We start from the raw sequence: 21,183 nt of genomic DNA, 5'->3' as shown, positions 1-21,183 counted from the left end.
AATCATTGGCATTGATTCTTTCAGTTACCACAGTCCAAATGAAAGTTTTTAAATTCTGAGGGAGCTTTGGCTTTCCAAATCAATGGATACATATCCGCAGTAGAGTCACAAGTCAAGTTAAAGAAAAAAGATTAACCAAATAATTCCCTAGTAGTGTCCAAGCTCCAAACAAGATACAGGATGATAATCCTAAGCTGCGCTAGTCTTCAAACAACATCCTTGGCAGGCATCAGGAGGGGCGTTCCAGTAACATCAAAGAGCAGACAATGGAAGTAAGAAATCAAGAGGGACTAGAGGCTGGTGTCAACAGGAATAATAATAAATAAATAAACTGGATTGGGTAGGAAATTTGGTGTGTCAGGATTTAATTCTGAAAAATATAAGGGTCCTAAAGTGTACGCTCATCAAAAGGATGCAATAATGGGTGCAAAAATGAAGAAATTATATGAAGCAGAAAGAGAGCATTCCAGTGAGATAAAGCCAAAGACTATAAGGAGAGATTCTGAAGGAGAGTTGACCATTGTGGAAGATACACTTGCTAAGATGAAGGATATAGTAAGTGATGGAGTTAGCAAAGGAAAAGAGGCTAAGAAATGGGGAGATTGTTCAAAAAACAATAGTGATGACATCAATGAGTATGACCGTGCACTGGTGTGCTGTTGGATGAGATTCGGAAACAATATGGTTATGTTTCTGATTCCTTTGATGTTCTCAAGGATCTATCATATGTACATCCTACCCCAATGGAAGGATTGGACGGAGTTCCTATTTTTGAGAACGATGATTTGAAAACAGCAGTGCAATGATGGAATTTTACCTACACCAGTGAAGATGATTTCTAGGGAGGACTTTGAAGCCCAAGTTATACTGGATAAATTGGATTTCAAAATGTGCGATGCTGGTGGAATTTAAGTGTGCTTTGATGGGGGTAACCCCAAGGCGAAGAAGGGTTAGATGTAGCTTGCAAATTTGAAGTGCTCGGTGAATTATGACGGAAAGAGATTGAAAAGTAGTTTCTTGAATAAGAGTACTTTTCAGCTTTTTATTTTTATTTTTATATTTTGTAATTGTTTTTTTCATATTTTTATTATTTTTTCTTTTGTTTCTGTTTTTTATTTTTTCGGGTGGACCTCTTGTCCCCTTAGGTTGTAACTTCTCTTCCTCAATCTAAAATACCTTCTTTTATTATCCAAAAAAAGTGGGGATACAATGGATCCCCTTGTCGTAACCCCGGTGAAACGCTGAATCAATTTGCACTTCATTAACATTTAATATTTAGTTTGGGAGTAAAGGGGATATCAAACTAAATAGAAAATGTTAATGAAGTGCAAATTCATAGCCTCTCACTAGTTCTATCATTCTTCTTCTAGAGTTTCCCAAGACAGTCACCAGATCCAGATATCTCCCCATACCACCACGATTATAGCCAAGTAAACTCAGCCTCTCATTCAAACCTTAATCTTCGTGCTCCCATTTCCTTCAATGCCTATTCAATTAGATCAAAAGTCCTCTCCCCCTCATGCAAGGCCACACCAAAGCCATATCTCAATCCAATGGTACAAATTAAACAACCCCATCTCAACATCCATCTCTGCAATCACTTAGTTATTCTATTAAATGGGAATTCCTTATTATAGTTTTTATATAAAAATATCATGTGTAGTAAGAAACTGAACAATAAATTTGAGAAAGGATGCCACATGATGCTTGCAATTTTTATCATGTCTTAATGTCTGAATGTTGAGGGGCAACAATAACAATCCTGCATAACATGAGACTCAATAATAAGTTTTACATGAAAAAACAAAAATCAATGCATAGCATAGGTCTAAAACTAGTTAAAATAAATTCATCGTGTTTCTTTTATATCTTCTTCACCTCACAAAATATCATCCTCACATTTATGTGTTTTATATTATCTAGGCCTTTTGCTCTCTCTAGCCCTAGCAAATTAGCACAAATCACACTCCATCTTTAGTACCTAGTCTATTATTCATTTTAAATATACATGTTTGCTTTTTTGATTAAAAAAAAAAAAAGATATTTTAAGAGAGAGAATGTACAATCAGAGTAAGGACACCAAATCCTCAAAAATTTTAAAAAAAAAATTTTTTTTTTAAAAAGCAAAAACAAAAATAAATTAAAAAGAAAAAATAGAAAGAAATAAATAACTAAAATTAACCAAGAAAACCCCTTTTAAGCCCTTCCCATCAAAGTTCACTGAACATTTCAAATTAGCTAATCCCCTTTGGCTGTTCTTCACCTTAGATTTGCCAACATCAAGCCTAACATCATTACCACCACAGTCAGACAATTTGAGGCCCAAATTATCCAATAAATCTAAGCTTGAAGGTCCTTTCCAGAAATCTCTTGAATTACGGTGGGCAATATTCCATCACAAACCTTTTGCTCTTTATTTGAATCATCATCCTCAAAAATACTAATTCCATTCAAACCTTCTAGTGGCGGCATTGGCACATAAGATAGGCCCCCAAGGTGATCAAAAGAAGAGTCGGAAGAATAACCATGCTGACCCCAAATTTCATTCAAAAATAAGCCCCTGTCAAATTCAAAATCTCTACTGCCTGCACTACATTAAAAATATTTTTTCTTTGATGCCCAAAGAAAAAAGAGTATCTTAAAAGGGGAAAAATACACACACACCTGAAGAGGCAATAGAAGACCAAAAAAAAAAATTTAATTAAGCCAAAAACATGTTACAATTTTCATACAGCACCAGTTTGGCTACTTAAACAATGAGAAGACACCATACATAGACAGTAATAGAATTGAAAACTTATAGCAATCTAGACTAGAACCATGGATTACTATAGCTTGTGATATTAGATCAATAATGGAGGTATGAAGGCAAATTTCTACAACACTTCTCCAAATCTCTAAATGAGAATTGCTAAATTAAAAGCAAAAGCAACCATTTCTAAAGTTGTTGGATGGCACAAGCCAAAAATGATTGCATGGATTATCTGGAACTCATTATCACAACAAGAACTGCTTTTAGCCTGTGAAATCCTACCAAATGTCATTAAAAAAAAAATAAAAATGAAGAATTCAACAAACAACTGCACTAGAAACACAACCAATCTATGCTATATATTAATCTTGAAGCATTGATAGGACTCATTTCACCATCAGGTTTTTTGCTTTTTCTTCTCTTTTTTTTTTTTTTTTTTGCTTTTCTTTTTTCCTTTTCCTTTTCCCTCTTAATTCTCGCTCTCAGCAGCTGGAGCAACCCCTCCCCCCAAAGTTTCCATGTAAGTGGGCCCCACCCAGACACTTGTCGGCAAAGAGGCATCCCAACTTTTCTTTTTTTATCTTTTTTCCTTCTCTCTTATTTCTCTCCCCCCCCCCCCCTCTTAGCAGCAGGAGAAATCCCCCAAGTGCCATGAGAGGGGGCCCACCTCGAACACTTGTAGGCAGGGGGTTTTCATTTTTTTTTTGTTACTTTCCTTTTTTGTTTCCTTTTTCCTTTTAATTCTATCTCTCTTTCTCATATACCTTAAAATTAACATAAATTCAAAGTATAAAACTAATCCATATTATTGGCCTCCACTTTCTTTATCCTTTATTTATATTACATACATTAAAATTATAAAGCATTGGTGGGACACATGTTGCCACCAGGTTTTTTGCTTGTTTCATTTATAATGTCAAATTTAAAATTCCATTTGTGCCTTCCCATTGCAAATGGGTGAAATTTGTGCTTTTCCCATTGCAAATAGTCTTTTCTCCATAATAAACCTTCAAATAATTTGTCAACTAGGAAATTAGTTAATATATATAAAATAGAACATGTGTTTTTGAGCCTAGATACCTACTCTATAATAATTAAAGGATTTAGTTACATTATAGTGTCTCCTGTAGCACAAGTGTACCATCTACAAGTTCACATGGACATTTCATATGAATACAAAGGTGGATGCATTTGGAAGCCTCAAATCTAGCATCATTCAAGTACGCACACAAGGGTAATAATATCACTTAGATACGTTTCAGAGAACCTAAATCATGAAAATTATGACTCAACATGATAACAAAGGATAAACATACTGGCATCAACATTATCCATCACATTTTTAATTGTGTCTTCAACAGCTCCACAGTATAGCTCCCCATGCTTTGAAAGAACAATGTAAGAATTTTCCAATTTTTTGTTCCACCTCAGGTCCTTAACGGAGCTTGTTTGACTTAGTGAACAAGAGAAATACGGTTTTTGCTCCTGTGGGTGATGGCAAAGTAATCAGTTGACTAAAATAATAAAAAAAATTTATGTACAATAAAACAGCAATCAAGGTAAGGAATGGTGATGCCAGTAAAGCTGCTGAACACTCTTATCAAAATTACACATGCAATATGCTGAGTTACTTCACATGGATTTTCATATGCGTGCACTGCAAATATGGAATCTTGACTTAAATTGTACAATTCAATTGTTTCAATTGTGTAGAATTTGAATCTAGCAGGCAATACAAAGTAAGCAAGAAGTTACCACAACTACAACGGTAAACTACTAAAAAGGTGGATGCATTTGGAAGCCTCAAACCTAGCATCATAGAAATATGCACACAAGGGTAATCATGTCACTCAGATATGTTTCAGAGAACCTAAATCATGAAAATTTTGACAAAACATGATAAAAATGGATAAACATAATGGCATCAACATTATCCATCGCATTTTTTAGAGTGTCTTCAACAGCTCCACAGTATAGCCCCCCATGTTTCGAAAAACAATATAAGAATTTTCCAATTTTTTATTCCAATGCAGGCCCTTAACAGAGCTTGTTTTTGCTCCTAAAACCATATCTTCATAACTGTGCACTGCAAATATGGATTCTTGACTAAATTGTGCAATTCAATTGTTTCACTTTTGTAGAACTTGAATCTAGCAGGCAAATCAAAGTAAGCAAGTAGAAAGGACCCAACATATTCAATTGGGTCCCACTCAAACCCAACTGTTTAAAAACAAAAAAAAAAAATCTGCATTTTCTAATGAAAAAGACCTTAAACCCTCTTCCATGGAACTCTAGAATTAAATAAACAAAATCCATCAACTCTTATTTCTCCTTGACTTGTTTTTAAAATTCATGAAGACCCCACAAAGTCTTCATTTGTTAGATTCTCCACAAAAATAGCGTATAAAAATTATTTAGAAGCTTGAAGTGTTTGGGTATGACAACTTTTTGAAGCTTTGGGCAAGGTACTTTTTTAAATTTCTTACAAATGACATATTTTTTTATATATAGATACACATATATGTAAGGCACATGATATTGAGCATCGTGCCCAGCCTCTTTGGACCACTTTTATGCTATTATGTTAGGAGGCTTTGATCAGAGGAAAGGGACGAAAGTTTTGTGGCATTGTATTGTCGTGGCTATAATTTGTTGCATTTGGTTGGAAAGAAGTGCTAGAATATTAAAGGTGTTGCACTTATAGTGGTATGCTTTGGAGTCGAGAGGTTCTTTGTGTCCCTTTGGTGCTCGGCAAATGGATTCTTATATCATTTTTGTTCATATGACTTGCAGCAGGATTGTTTGTCTTTATCAGAGTTGTCTTGTATTTACTTTCTTTTTGTTTAGTTCTTTTCCGTTTGTAATGGGAGGATATCTTGTTCTCCCTGGTTTTTTCATTCTTTTTTTTTGACTTTACTTTACTGTGCACTCCTTTATCCCTTTAATATAATTCTTCATTTATCAAGAACAAAAAAAAATAAAAAGGTAAGGCACATGATCACTCAATGTTCATCAAGATATTCCATTTTTTGGTGTTATATGATTTACATAATTTGTGCCGAATCTTATGACTCAATTCAATTATGGATTCTCAATTGCAAAATTAACATTCTACACACACACACACACCACTTACAACTAATTTTTAGAATTTGTACCAATCTTATCATTCTCAATTCCATATTCTCACATGATAGCTTTCTCTGGAGAGGGTCATTGACAACTAATCTGGTGAATAACCAAGATCATTGGTATTTTTTTTTTTCCAGCAGCATTTTTTTTGTTTTAGTACATTAATGATAAAAACTATGACTTTCCCTCAGGTTTTCAAAGCAGAGAGAAAAATCATTAAGAAAGCTTTGAATTCTTGAAAAAACAGAGCAAATATCTTGATTGTTCACCTTCTTGGAAAGCGAAGGCGAATGGGTTAGAGAGCAAATGCACTAATTTGGTCGGAAAAATCAGGTTATCCATGCGTCAAAACCTCCAACCTTCAGAATTCCAGATGGTTATATGCCCATGAAGTTTGTAATTAAAAGGTTGGGAGGGTTAATCTTCGTTGAGATGTTCCCGAATACAAGAGAGAGGTCTTCTTTGAGACTTCTGGATAGAAAGGCAGCTTTTGATTTGGTGATTTTTCTTATTAATATTTTAATCATTATTTTTGTTGATGATGTTATTATTACATTATAATAATTTGTATTAGCATTGTTGTTATCGTCGTCATTATTGTTACTGCTATCATTAATATTATTGTTGTTTTCTATCTTATTCTTATTATTTTTTTATAGCACAAGAAGAAATTCATTGATAGATTAAAAACATGGAATTCATTGACAGGTTAAAAATATACAGGCAAAGTTGTATGCTGTAGATTTTTTTTTTTTAAATTGCATGGTCTTTTTATGTGGTTTCTACTGGTTGTAGGGTGTGATTTAGAAAATTGTTTATGTGAATAAGTTGAATAAAAAAAAAAACTAACTCAAAAGTGTACTTTGCCTGTGTATCACAAATTATCTTTTTACAAGCAGCCGATTCCAAGCCTGAATAAAGGAGCAGAGTTATGTTAGGTAGCTAACAGCCAGTGTAAAAGTTTTTCAGATTTTATTATCATGAATTCTTACTAAATTCACCTAAGTCAAGGGAATAAACCGTGTCAGTATAGAAGGGAGAGGGCTAATAAGTTAGCACAAGAAACTAAGATTAGATTACCAACTTGGAATATAGGGACTCTTACGGGCAAAAGTATGGAAATAGTGGAAATAGTGTTTAGAAAGAAAATTAATTTATTCTACCTTCAAAGATAAAATGAGTAGAAAGAAAACTAAAGAAATTGAGAAATTAGGATTTAAACTTTGGTACACTAGAAAATAGAAACAAAAAAATGGGGTGGGAATTATTGTAGACAAAGATCTAAAAGATAATATAATAGATGTTAAAAGAATAAGGGATAGGATCATTAAAATCATGATTGCTCTAGGCCTAGAAATAGTGAACGTCGTTAGTGCATATGCTTCCCAAATAGGCTTAGAAAATCTCAAAAGACATTTTTAGGATGATATGGATAGTATTTTACAAGGGATACCAATGTCTAAAAAGATATTCATAGGAGCTTATTTAAATGGACACATTGGAAAGGATAATATAGGCTATGAGAAAATAAATAGAGGTCATGTATATGGAGAGAAAAATGAGGCAGGTGATACAATCTTAGATTTTTCCATGTCTTATGATTTAGTTATATTGAATACTTGCTTTATGAAAAGAGGAAAAACACTTAATAACTTTCAAGAGTGGACATAATAAAATCCAAATAGATTTCTTCTTAAATAAAAATGGGGATCATCTATCTTTTAAGGATTGTAAAGTTATCCTAGGTGAAAATTTGTAGAATCCTAGTATTAGATATACATATTAAAAAGTGGAAGAAAAAAGTAACATAAATCAACACAAAAGGATTAGATGGTGGAGCTTGAAGGGGGATAATATAGTAAAATTCAAGGATAAAATGACTAAAGAGTGTGATTGGACTGTAAGGGATAAGGTAGATGCAAATACTTTTTGGAATAAAATGGCTAAGTCTACTGTACAGATAGCAAAAGAGGTTTTAGCTGAGTCCAAAGGAAGATACTCGGGTAGTAAAGAAAGTTGGTGATGGGATCAAGGAGTCCAAAAAGTCATTAAGACAAAAAGAATTTGGTATAACATATAGCAAAATTGTAGAAATATAGAAAATCTTGAAAAATATAAAGGGGCCAAAAAAATGCAATAAAAAAAATTATTAGTGAAGCAAAACATAGAGCTTATGACACTTTATATGCTAGACTAGATACAAAAGAAGGAGAAAAAAAAATTATTTATAAACTAGCTAAAGCTAGAGAAAGAAAATGCAAAAATATAGGTAATGTAAAATGTGTAAAGGACGAGAATGATGATGTCTTAACTAAAGAAGAAGACATAAAAGAGAGGTAGCGAAGATACTTTGATAAGTTGTTTAATGAAACCAAAATGAAAGATTGAACTTGGAAGTGACATGAGGAGAAGGCTAAAAATAAGAGATTTATTCGCAAAATTAGAGTCCTTGAAGTTAAGATGACGTTAAAAAAGATGAAAAGCAAGAAATAGCAAAGATACTTTGCTAAGTTGTCTAATGAAAACCAAAAGGAAAGATTGAACTTGGAAGTGAGAAATGAGAAGGAGACCAAAAATAGAAGATTTATTCACAAAATTAGAAGTTAAGATGGCTTTAAAAAATACGAAAAGCGGGAAATCTATAGGACCAGATAAAATACCAATTAAAGTTTGGAAATGTTTAGGGGATAAAGGAAATATTTGGTTAACTAAACTATTCAACATTATTATAAAACCAAGAAAATGCCAGAAGAATGGAGGAAAAGTATGTTAGTACCTTTATATAAAAACAAAGGCGAAGTTCAAAACTGTAATAACTATCGGGGAATTAGGATTATGAGTCATATGAAGAAATTATGAGAAAGGGTAATTGAACATAGAATAAGACTAGAAACGAGGATTTCAGAAAATCAATTTGGTTTTATGCTTGGGAGATCAACAACAGAAGCTATTTATCTTTTAAGAAGTTTAATGGAAAAGTTTAGGGAAAAGAAAAAGGGACCTGCATATGGTTTTTATCGACCTAGAGAAAGCTTATGATAGAATTCCTAGGGAAGTTCTTTGGTGGGTTTTAGAAAAGAAAAGGGTTTGCTATAAATATACTGGGATAATTAAGGATATGTATGATGGAGTAGTGACCAGCATTAGGACTATAGGAGGAGAATCTATAGATTTTAAAATCACAATGGGTGTACATCAAAGTTCTACTTTGAGTCCTTATCTTTTTACTTTAGTGATTGAAGAAACTTACTAGGAATAATCAAAATGAGATCCCTTGGTGTATGTTGTTTGCAAATGATATTGTGTTGATTGATGATAGTAGGAGTGGAGTGGAATCTAAGCCATAACTTTGAAGAGCCACATTACAGTCAAAGGGATTTAGGATAAGTAGAAATAAGATAGAATATATGAAATGTAATTTCAGTAATGTAAGAAGTTGTAGTAAAGAGAAGATTAAACTTGATAATCAAGAGATTAATAGCACTAATAAAGTTAGATATCTTGGATCTATTATGCAAGCAGAAGGGGTAATTGAAAAGATGCAGTACATAGAATTAAAATAGGTTGGGTAAAATGAAGGAGTGCGTCAGGTGTGTTGTGATCGTCGAATACCCTTAAAATTAAAAAGAAAGTTTTATAAGACAACTATAAGGCTAGCTATCCTTTATGGTTCATAACAGTGGGCAACTAAGAAACATCATGTACAAAAAGTAGAAGCTGCCGAAATGCGAATGTTAAGCTGGATGAGTGGTATAACATTAAAAAATAAAGTAAAAAATGAGTATATACAAAATAGTTTAAGCATAACATGAATCAAAGACAAGATATGGGAGGGGCAGCTTAGATGGTTTGGGCATTTGAAGCGCAGGCCTAGTAGAGCACTTGTGAGGAGGAGTGAGTTAGTTATTGTTTCTGGCTTAAAAAGGGGTAGGGGTAGGCCTGAAATAACTTGGAATGAGGTAGTGTGGAAGGATTTAATAGCCCTTAATCTAATAAAGAAAAACACTCTCAATCAGGTGAATTGGCGGAAAGCGGTTCATGTAGCTAACCCCACCTAGTGGGACTTAAGTCTTGTTTGTTGTTGTTGTTGTTAAAAATATACAGACAAGAGAATAGGACATCTCCTTAAAAAATTGGGAAGATCCAAATAAAAACAAAGAAGAAAGACAAAAAACAAAGAAAAAAAAACAAAACAAAAAATACAGCGCGCACTAACAATTCAGCCAAAAATGCCAATTGCTCTGAATATCCAAAAAGCTCACCCACCCCTCACCCCACTTAAAGTTCCCAAGATCCACACACCAAAGAGAAGCCAAATAATAAATCTTCTCCCAAACCAGCAAATATGACACTTTCTTCTATAAGAAAATATGTGCATTATGTTCCAGACAAAACCCCCAAAAAACTCCAAAAAAAAAAAAAAAACCCACACGCACACTTCCATAACGCTGCTGTTCTTAAAATGGACGAGTGAGTCAAGTGTGTTGTGTGATCGCAGAATACCCATAAAACTAAAAAGAAAGTTCTATAAGACAGCAATAAATGCAGCCATGCTTTATGGATCGTAATGTTGGGCAATTAAGAAATAACATGTACAAAAAGTAAAAGTTGCCAAAAAATGCGAATGTTAAGGTGGATGAGTGGTATAATATTAAAAGATAAATTAAAGAACGAACACCTATGCAATAAACGAGGCAAAGTACCGATCAATGACAAGATAAGGGAGGGGCACGGCTTAGATGGTTTGAGCATTTAAAATGCAGGCCTAGTAGCGCACCTATAAGGAGGAGTTAATTATTGTTTCTGGTATTAAAAGAGGTAGAGGGTAGACCTAAAATAACTTAGAATGAGGAAATGAGGAAGGATTTATTAGCTCGTAAGCTAAAGAAGGAAAATGCTCTCGATTGGGTGACTTGGTGAAAAAGGATTCACGGAGCCAACCCCATCAGGTAAATTGGTGGAAAAGAATTCATGTAGCCATAGCCAACCCGACCTAATGGGACTTAAGGCTCATTCTTGTTGCTGTTATTCCATAATACTGCCCTTTACTTTTTCCTATCAAAACCAACAAAAGAAACTGCCAAAAATCTTCCTCTTATCACCAACATTCTCCAAAATAATCAAATAATTTGTTCCAAGCCCTCCAGGATAAATCACAATGCATAAAAAGACGCGAAGCAGATTCGGAACAATTAAAGCATAACACACAAATATCTAAAGAGATAGCATTCAAAGATCTCTTAATCTACAACAAATTATTGCTATTGATTCTATCAAGTGCAACCAACCAGATAAAAGAATTGATTTTAGGGGGAACTTTGGCCTTCCACCAAATGGCTCTATTTGGAAGAATCAGTATTAATCAGAAAATCACAAAAAAATAAAAAAATAAAAAAATAAAGATTAGCAAGAATAAATTTCCAAGGAATCCAAAGACCAGGACCAATTATCCGCTTCCAAAGAGACCTGACAATTATTCATCAAGACCAGCAAAGAGGATAACTCTTCCATTTACCTATCATTCAAGGACCTCCTAGAATGAAAATCCCAAGAAGGTAAAGAACCACCCATATCAACAAATAAAAGAAGAAATGGAATCATTCTACCTTGAGCTCAAATGAAAGATTCGAGGGAAAGAGGTGGTCAAAACTACATTCCCCAACCAAATATTTTTTCCAAAAATGAATATTACACCACCTGTCTAACAAGAATCTAGTATGGGGAATAAAGAGGGGATAAATATGAGAGATAGCTTTCCACGAACTTTTCGAAGAACATCTAGATTCCAAATTAGTATCCTACCCATTCTCATCTTGTCCAAATGATTTCAATTTTCAACAACTCTATGCCACAAGGAAGAATCTTCTAGCGGGAACCGCCGAAGCCATTTGTTCAGAAGAGCTGTCTTTTTAAACACCAAGTTTCCAAAACTCAAACCACCCTCTCGTATAGACCTAAACACCACCTCCCACCACATCAAATGATCCTTAAAACTATTCTACCCCCGATCACAGGAAATCCTCCATTATTCTCTCAATCTTACTAGCAACCCCTGCAGGAATTTAAAAATGGACAGAAAATACCACAAGATACAAGAAAGATGAGTCTAAAAGAGAGTAGTTCTAGTTCCAAGAGAAAAAGGAGCAGCTTTCCACCTATTTAAACACTTAACACTCTCTTCACTACCTAATCCCAAAGACTTAACAGATCAAGGATTACTCCCCAAAGGAACCCTAAATAGGGCAATGGCCAGTCCAACACAATGCAACCCACCTCCAAGGACAACTACCTAAGATGCTAAACAGACACATTAATAACTGCAATAAAACTCTTCCCATATTGATCTCAAGCCCAAAAACCTTTTCAAAAATATGGAGGAGACCCAAAAAATATTCAAAAAAGAAGGCCTATGAAGAAGAAAATAGTATCAGCAGCAAACTGAAGGTGTGAAACCCTCCCTCCCCACTCTCATTCTTTTCATTAAACCTCTATCCACAGCCTTATCAACCATCTTACTCAAAACATCAGCCACTAAAACAAGCAAAAACGGGGAAAGAGAGTCACCTTGTCTAATCCCCTTAGTAGCCCTAAACCAAGATTTAGGCTCACCATTCACTAAAACTGTATAATTCACATTAAACATACAATCTCTCATGCATTTATGCCATCTATCTCCAATCCCCTTCCTCATAAAAATCTTATCCAAGAAATTCTCACTCACTCAATCATAGCTTTCTCAAAATCCAGCTTAAAAATCAGCCCCGTCTTCTTTCTTCTCCGAATATTCTCGAGACTTTATTTGCAATCAAAATGGCATCCACAATCTGTCTCAAAATCCAGCTTAAAAATGAGCAGCTTCTTCTTTCTTCTCTGAATATCCTCTACTACATTAGCAATCAAAATAGCAACCACAATCTGTCTTCCCCAACAAAAGCACTTTTTCCCACAGCAACCAATATGGAATCTTCTTTCCTGAAAAAATACGCAAGTTACGTTCATTCCACAAAGCGGAAAAGGTCCATGATCGCATAAATTGGCGGAAAAGGATTCATATAGCCGACCCCACTTAGTGGGACTAAAGCTTGGTTTTGTTGTTGTTGTTGTTGTTGTTGTTTCAAAATATGGTCTTAACTACAAGAAAAAAATTGGACTTCTAAAGAAGCAAATGGTGCGGAAGTTTAGTGTGGCCCCTCTCCTCTTAGCTTAAGGTTTCAAACTATTTTAGCTTAGCCTACCACAAACATGCGCCTATTAGCAGCACCTCCAACTTTCATAGGGAGTACCTGGGCCATCCAACATGTCAAGAATGCCCACGATTGGTAGATTGAGAGCTTTGTGCATTCTTTGGCAGACTGTACAAAATTCGTTTCTGAAATATCCCTAATGAACCAAAAATGGACCCTAAAGAATAGTTAAGGTCAGCTTTTACTAAAGGAAACTCACGTCTTAAACAGCAATCAGCTGAAATTTCTCTTGGAAGCTGATTTGGAAGACTCCTGCCCTGCCCCAAACATGCACCTATTAGCAGCACCTCCAACTTTCATAATGGGAGTACCTGGGCCATCCAACTTGTCAAGAATGCCCATGATTGGTAGATTGAGAACTTTGTGCATTTCTTTGGCAGGCTGTACAAAATTTGTTTCTAAAATATCCCTAATGAACCAAAAATGGACCCTAGAGAATAGTTAAGGTAATCTCCTACTAAAGGAAACTCACATATTAAACAGTAATCAGCAGAAATTTCTGTTGGAAGCTAATTTGGAAGACTCCTTCCCCCAAAAATCTTGCTTTATTTCCTTTGGAAAGATCCTCATGGTAAACAAACCACAGAAAAGGGGTCTGCTCCTTGTCAACAGATGTCATTTGTGCAAAGATGATGCTCAAACAGTAGACCACATCCTTCAAAACTGTTCCTGGATGAGAAAAGGGGAAGATCCTCATGGTAAACAACCTGCAGAAAAGGGGTCTGCCCCTTATCAACAGATTTTATTTGTGCAAGGATGATGCTGAAACAGTAGACCACATCCTTCTACACTGTTCCTGGACGAGACATCTCTGGGATCTGGCCTCTGCACTGACCAGGCAGCAGTGGGTCACTGCTACAAAAGAGTAAGGAATCTAAGCATGGAAAGGAATTCACCCAAGTAAAAAAGTACCGCCTTGACGCTTACTCCCCTAACCATATCTCCTATTACGTGAAGGGAAAGAACTTGAAGAGCTTTCAAAGTTTCAGCTATACCACTGAATATAATCAAATACAGATGAACTAGCATTATTATTAGTTGGCAAAGCGATTCCACATTTTACACACCTATACTTTTCTTGACTTTTTCAACACCCTGTTTTACGAGTAATTTCTTTTTTGTCACTGTTTTTGTACATGGGTGCTCCCCCATGCCCTTTAATGAGTTCTTTGAGTTGAGTTAAATTTTTCTTATAAGTTGTTGGTTAAAGAAATGCAAAATTATACATTGTATTTGCAAATACAACGAACTGAAATCGGCCATACCTTTTTGAGAAGAGAATTAACCGAGAAGAAATGTATATCCCCAGCAACAGAAGCCGCAAGGGTGGAAGAGTCTGCAGACAATGTTAAAATGTGAACTCTGTGAAGGGGAACGTTGACAATACTCAACTCTTCGATAGATGAACCGCTTCCTTTTCCTTTGATCTCCTTGGCGGACTCAATAACATCCTTAGTCCTCGCAACACAAAACCCTACAAAAACCCAAAGCAAGGAGGGTGAACAAAAAAAAAGTACAATAAACTGTTTCAAAGAAAATTAAAAAAAAAAAATGGGGAACGGGAAAAATCAACGGAATGTGGCGGAGGTGCAGAGAGAGAGAGCGTAAACTAACCCTCAGAATGCGCAACAAATATGAGTTGCAAGCGTTCGGAGACGGCCAATGGCTGGGAAGGAAGACTTTCGAGGTTAAAGTTGGAATCTGTAGGCTTGACAGGTACGGCTTCACCAATCCTATCAAAGAAGTAGTCGTTCGTCTCTAGCCGGTCTCCTTCTATCTCCTCCCCAAGTTCAATCATGGTGTTATTATCTCTTTCCCTTCTTTCTTTTACTGCCTGCGAGCTCCCCGGGGAGCTGCGATGACGAAGGCTGGGTCTGAGCTTGACAAAGTAGAAATCATCAGAAATGCGTTTTCATTCGACAGCCAGGATTAAGCGAGAAGTTTTCAACATGGATCGTCTCGACTCCAGAGTGTGTCGGCTTTCAGAATTTGCAGGGCGGCAGGCTTCCTCTATCTCGCCGGAGTGGAGCTCAAGCATAAATTAATAGATTAATAACAATTAATTATATAAAAAATTATTGTTAATACCATAAAAATAAATAAATAGTAATGTGAATTTTTTATAAATTTAAAACAAGTAATAAAAAATAACTAATCCTAAATTTTATCACAATAAAATAATATATATATATATATATATATATATATATAAAAGAAACAATGCTTATTTGTTATTTATTATTTATTTTTTCAAAACTTTCTCTCTCTATATATATATATAAAAGAAACAATGCTTATTTGTTATTTATTATTTATTTTTTCAAAACTTTCTCTATATTTCATTTTATTCTAAGTAATAACTATTCGTAAACTAAACAAGTCATAAGGTATATTGGCACGTTTATAATTGAGTTAACCCAAATTGAATACATTTGATTAGCGAATTAAGCGAGTTTGGATCAAGTATCCAATAAATTATTCATTTGATCCATAGATAATGTTTTTAATTTTAATTTATTTTTTTAAATATCATAGATAAAAAAATAATAAAATTAGTCAAAATAAATGCTCTTTTTTAAATTTAACACACATTTGTTGAAATACTAAAAGGAGAAATTATCAATATATAATTTTTTAAAAAATAATTGATATCTATTTAAATATTAAAGAAAAATTTACATAAAAGTATTATACATTTATTAATGGGTTCACAATCCATTAACTAGTTGGTCAGCTTTGGATTCACAGTCCGAACCCCAAGGGGTAGCACAACCCTTCAAAGGCCCAATCGACTGTCTCTCCACACTCTATATAAGACATATGGTTACACTAACACATATCTAGCAACGGTACCGTGTTCTCAGTATTTCTATAGTCCATCAGGGGTTCTCATTTCCACATTTATGTATTCATAATTCATCATGTTTATATATCTCATTATATCTGTACAGTTCTCATCATTTCTGTGTAATTCTCATCATTTCTATGTATATCTCATCTCATATCTGTGTGTATGTGAGTTCAACAATTTTGTATAAAACATCTCTGTATATATCACATACCAACATTTTCAGTATAAAACATATATATATTTCTCATTTATCATCATTTCTCAATAGAAACATAACTTGTATATCATATTTCATCATTTCTCATTGAAAGCATATCTATATAATGCATTTTCATCACTTCCTAGTAAAAGCATATACGTGTATCTCATTTCACCATTACTGAATAAAAACATATATCATCATTTCTATAAAAGCATTTCTATATTTCTCATATCTTCATATTCGTATTAAACATATCAATATATCTCATATTTTTATTTCTGTATAAAACATCTGTATAACTCGTATCGTTGCTTCTCAATGCAAATCATATTTATCAATAAAAAAAAACACATATTTCCAGTATAAAACAGTTGTTTCATATTTTTTCATGCCACACAAATTTTTAATTGATATTAATAATATAATAATCACAGGGAAAATATTCATTTCATAGCATTCCAAAACTATATACCATATTCTCATTTTCGTATACGATAAATCAGCCAGATCATTTCCCAAAAACATATGTTATAATTTATTCCCCTTACTTGCATACTGAGAAGGTGTTTGCTAGGATCCTTAAACCGATGCTTGCGGCGATCAGAGCTCAAAACCCTGAAACCACATTTTCCAGTTCAATAAGCTCAACCCCAAAATTAAAATTGTCTTAATATTCCTAAGCACACATGCTCCCATTAACCGGTTAAATTCTAAAAACGCAGGTTTGATCCACTTCTCATATTTAAATTTAATTTCTAGCATATTAAAAACACCAATATGATCAAATATCCACAGTTTAATCTAATTCCAAAATATTCCCCAGAAATCTAATTTAATCAAATCCTTACAATTTAACTTAATTCCAAAATATTTCCCAAAAATTCTTCTTAATCAAATCCCTGCAGTTTAACTTAATCCCAGGAATATTTCCAAAAATCTAATATAATCCAATCTTACAGTTTAATTTAATCCTAAGAATATTTCCAAAAATCTAATATAATCAAATACTACAATTTAATAATTAAATACTACAATTTAATCGGTTAAATTTTAAAAACAACAAACATAATTTGTACTCCTCACCTTAGCCCAGGAGTGGTACTTAGGAAGCCCAAATCACAAATCCATTATGATTAAAACAACGAGGATGGAAGCTGGAACCCTAATATTGCGTCTGAACGTCAATTTAACTGAAGATCTAAAGAGAAATTGAGGAGAGAGGGAGAGAGAGAGAGAGGGAGAGAGAGTTAACTTATCCCCAGAGTGGTGCCTACAATGACCCTATGACAAATCCACTTCGGTTAACTTATTGAGGATTGAAGCTGGGACCTCGTGGCGGTGTTCGTTTTTCGATTCGGCTTATGGGTGGAGAATAATTTTAGAGAGAGAAAGAGAGAGAGAGGTCGTGAGGAGAGAGAGAGAGTGAATAGGGGTGAGAAATTGAATCCCAACTCAATTTTGGTCTCTAGAAGTCTCTGACATGTATACATATATATACACATATCACTTTTATTTATATATATATATATATATATATATATATCATATTATTCATTTAATTAATTCAATTTTATAATATTAATTAATTAATTTTATATTTTTTTATTTTTTTATTTTTATTTTTATTTTTTTGAATTACATTTACTCACATATTATTTTTGGGGTCGTTACATTCTCCCTTCCTTATAAAAATTTTGTCCTCGAAATTTACTAATCATCACTTATTAACCAAGCATTTATATGAACTTTCACCTTTATTTGAACTGTTACATGGACTTGAACTGTTATATTGAACCATCTAGTGTTGGGACTTGCTCAATAGCTGTGGGTACCTCTAGTGCATCTCCTCTTCTAATTCCCATGATGTTTCCTCAACCGTGTAATTATGTTAGAGTACCTTAACCAATGGGATTTTCTTAGTACGCAATTCCTGCTCTTTCTGGTCTAAGATTTGTACGGGCACTTCATCATATGATAGAGTATCACCAAGCTTCAGTGCCTCATAACTGATTACATGTGATGGATCTCAAACGTATTTTTTCAGCATATATACATAAAATACGTCGTGAATTTTTAATAGTGTTGGGGTTAACGCTAACTTCTAGGTAACTCGACCCACTCTTTCCAATATCTCAAATGATCCAATAAACCTAAGGCTCAACTTATCCTTTTTCCCAAATCTCATAATCTCTTTCATCGATGCAACTTTCAAAAATATGTAATCCCCTACACCAAACTCTAACTCTCATCGGCGAGTATCTACATAACTTTTCTGTCGACTCTGGACTACTCCGATTCTATCTCCGATGAGTCTGACTTTATCATAAGTCTACTGTACCAACTCTGGCCCCAAAATCTGTCTTTTACCAATTTCATCCCAGTATAATGAAGATTGGCACCTCCTACCATACAACACTTCATATGGTGTCATCTCAATACTGGTCTGGTAGCTGTTATTATAAGCAAATTCAACTAATGGCAACAACCGTATCCAACTACCTCCAAAGTTTAGCACACAAGCTTGCAGGATATCCTTCAGTATCTGTATGGTCCTCTCCGTTTTTCCATTGGTCTGAGGATGAAATTATGTGCTAAACGTCAACTGAGAACCCATGACTCCTTGCAAACTCCTCCAGAAACGAGATGTGAACCATAGGTCTTAGTTCGAAATTATGGACATTAGCACACCATACAATCTAACTATCTCCTGTATGTACAACTCTACTAGTCTACTCATGGAAAAGTTAATTTTGATAGGAAGGAAATGGGTAGCTTTCGTAACTGGTCAACGACTACCTAGATAGCATCCTGTCCATGCAATGCCGGCGGTAACCCTATAACAAAATCCATCGAAATATGCTCCCACTTCCATTCGGGGATATGAAGTGGCCGCAACGATCCCGTCAGTCTCTGATGCTCAGCTTTCACCTACTGGCATGTCAAACACTGCTCTACAAATTCAGTAATTTCCTTCTTTATATTACTCCACCAAAATGACTCCCGAAGATCTGTTAAAATTGGTGTATTCCCAAGAGGGGGGTGAATTGAAATTTTAAAAATTTTCCTAAGTTATGTTTAAATCCACAAGCAGTATACCGCAACCTAGGGTCTTTTTAAACATATTCCAATTACCCAACAATATAAAACTGAGCAGATAAATAAAACAGTTATAGTTGACTCAGTATTTCACAACCATTCAAAGCATGTATGTAAAATAATCAAGATAATACATAATACCATACATGTACGAAAATTAATGTGCAAAGAAAAGGGAACACACGATATGATATCGAGGTTCGGCCAATACTGTCTTTGTCCCCGTCTCAAGTTAACAAGCAAGGGGATTTCAATAAGTTGCTCACTTGCAGGTAGAGCGACACCATTTACAACACCTTCTAGGCTGGTGCACCTAGTTCTCCTAACCGGGTCTGAACCAGACCGGTGCTCTCCTAACCGGGTCTGAGCAAATGTGGGATTATTCACAAGGCTAATCTCCCTCTTCTGAAACACATCGGGAATACAACAGATAATCAAATAATTTTTGTGTACAAACAAAATACTTCTTACACTAAGTAGATATGTACCAATAAGCACAAATACACTCACGTATGATATGAAATCAAGCTCAATGTGAGAATGTGATTCTGTCAAAATGACTTATGCAATCTTTAAGTGAGATGTATATGATAAAGCACTTCAAAGATGCAAACCTTAATAAAAATTTTCTCCGAAAAATATTTTTCAAATGAAGTGTAGGAGAACCTAGAATTTTGCACTCAAATTAATTTATGCCCAAATAAATTTGTTCTTGAAAAGATTTTCAATGTAATGAGTATAAGAGAGTATAAAGGAATTAAAAAATCAAAAATATTTTTATAGGATTTGCAATCTAATCTCCTTTTTTTAAAAATGTGTAATGGAGGGGTAAATATAAAGTCTGAGGGAATTTTGACCATTAGGGACATATTAGGGATTTTAGAATTTTCTTATTGAAAAATTAATCATAATTACTATGGTAAAAATATGTGAACCCAAGAGGTTTGGTCACCCGGTTCATAGGGTCGGTTGCCCAAATACACTCATAAACAAAATTGGGTTCGGTTGGCTGAGCAAGACACCGGTCGGCCGATCCAAGGCGATTTTCCAAAACTTCGTAGGTTCGGTCACCTGATCTAGGATTCAGTTTGTCAGCTCTTGACCTTTGGTCACTCGGTGTGATTTTGAACTACAAGTTCGGGCAGTCGAGGCAGATAAGGAAGCTCACCTTTAAGGTTCGGTTGACTGTGGGCGTTTTAGTTCAAACAAGGTCGGTCACTCGAGCCTTAGTCAACTTGTTAACTTCTGGCCTACAGAGTGTTTGGTCGACTGAGCTGAGTATAAATAGAAGGGTTCGATCGACCGAGGCTTTCTAATTAAGCCTAAAAACCCAACGTCGATCAACCGAAGGCTTTGCTTTTGCCCCAATTTTGACCCTAACCAATTTAAACCTTTTTGTATCAATTTAGTTGTTAAGAAAATGGTTTTCTGTGAAGTGTGTTGGTCCCTAGGATCTGTCTACAGTCGTTCTAAGCTATCCATTCACATCATGCATGTCATGCATTATTACAGACCAAATTATAAAACAAAATGCAATACAATTTAAAATAGATGTTTTTTTTTTCTTGCTCTTCAAACTTCATGGAATATGCTAGGATGTATGATCTAAAGGTCCTCTTGGCTTCCATTTTCCCTTTACCTCATGTGCATGTTAAGATATAGACCCATTCACACTCTAAATGCACACATGAGATACAGACGCTTTGTTAGCATCAAAACAGGGATCGGACTCAAAAAGTCAACAAGATCCCTATACATTTTAGTACTTTCAAGGTGCACTGTATAAAGCGATTGATGCGCTTCTTTTAGAATAATTCTCTTAATCTGAGCATTAGCAGGTATGCAAAGTTTGGCACGGAACCTCAAAACTCCATTATTTGAGATATTAAACTCTGTTCCCAGCCCA

At 34.6% G+C, this 21,183-nt stretch overlaps 1 protein-coding gene across 1 annotated transcript in view; it reads right to left on the bottom strand.

Moving 5' to 3' along the window:
• The window catches only part of LOC131160230 (nuclear pore complex protein NUP214), a 96,692-nt gene extending 81,495 nt beyond the window's left edge, over positions 1 to 15,197 (bottom strand). Inside the window, exons 1-3 of the mRNA XM_058115670.1 lie at positions 14,743 to 15,197; positions 14,394 to 14,602; positions 4,069 to 4,237 (exon numbers count right to left, since the gene is read on the bottom strand). Of these exons, the coding sequence (XP_057971653.1) occupies positions 4,069 to 4,237; positions 14,394 to 14,602; positions 14,743 to 14,926 (562 nt within the window). The 5' untranslated portion in view covers positions 14,927 to 15,197. The remainder of the gene's footprint in view (positions 1 to 4,068; positions 4,238 to 14,393; positions 14,603 to 14,742) is intronic.
• Positions 15,198 to 21,183: the final 5,986 nt, after the last annotated feature.

This window comes from Malania oleifera, chromosome 7 (genome assembly GCF_029873635.1).
Source record: "Malania oleifera isolate guangnan ecotype guangnan chromosome 7, ASM2987363v1, whole genome shotgun sequence".
Classification (NCBI taxonomy): domain Eukaryota; kingdom Viridiplantae; phylum Streptophyta; class Magnoliopsida; order Santalales; family Ximeniaceae; genus Malania; species Malania oleifera.
Note: the sequence above shows the minus strand (reverse complement) of the source record. Positions and strands in the feature narration are given on the sequence as shown.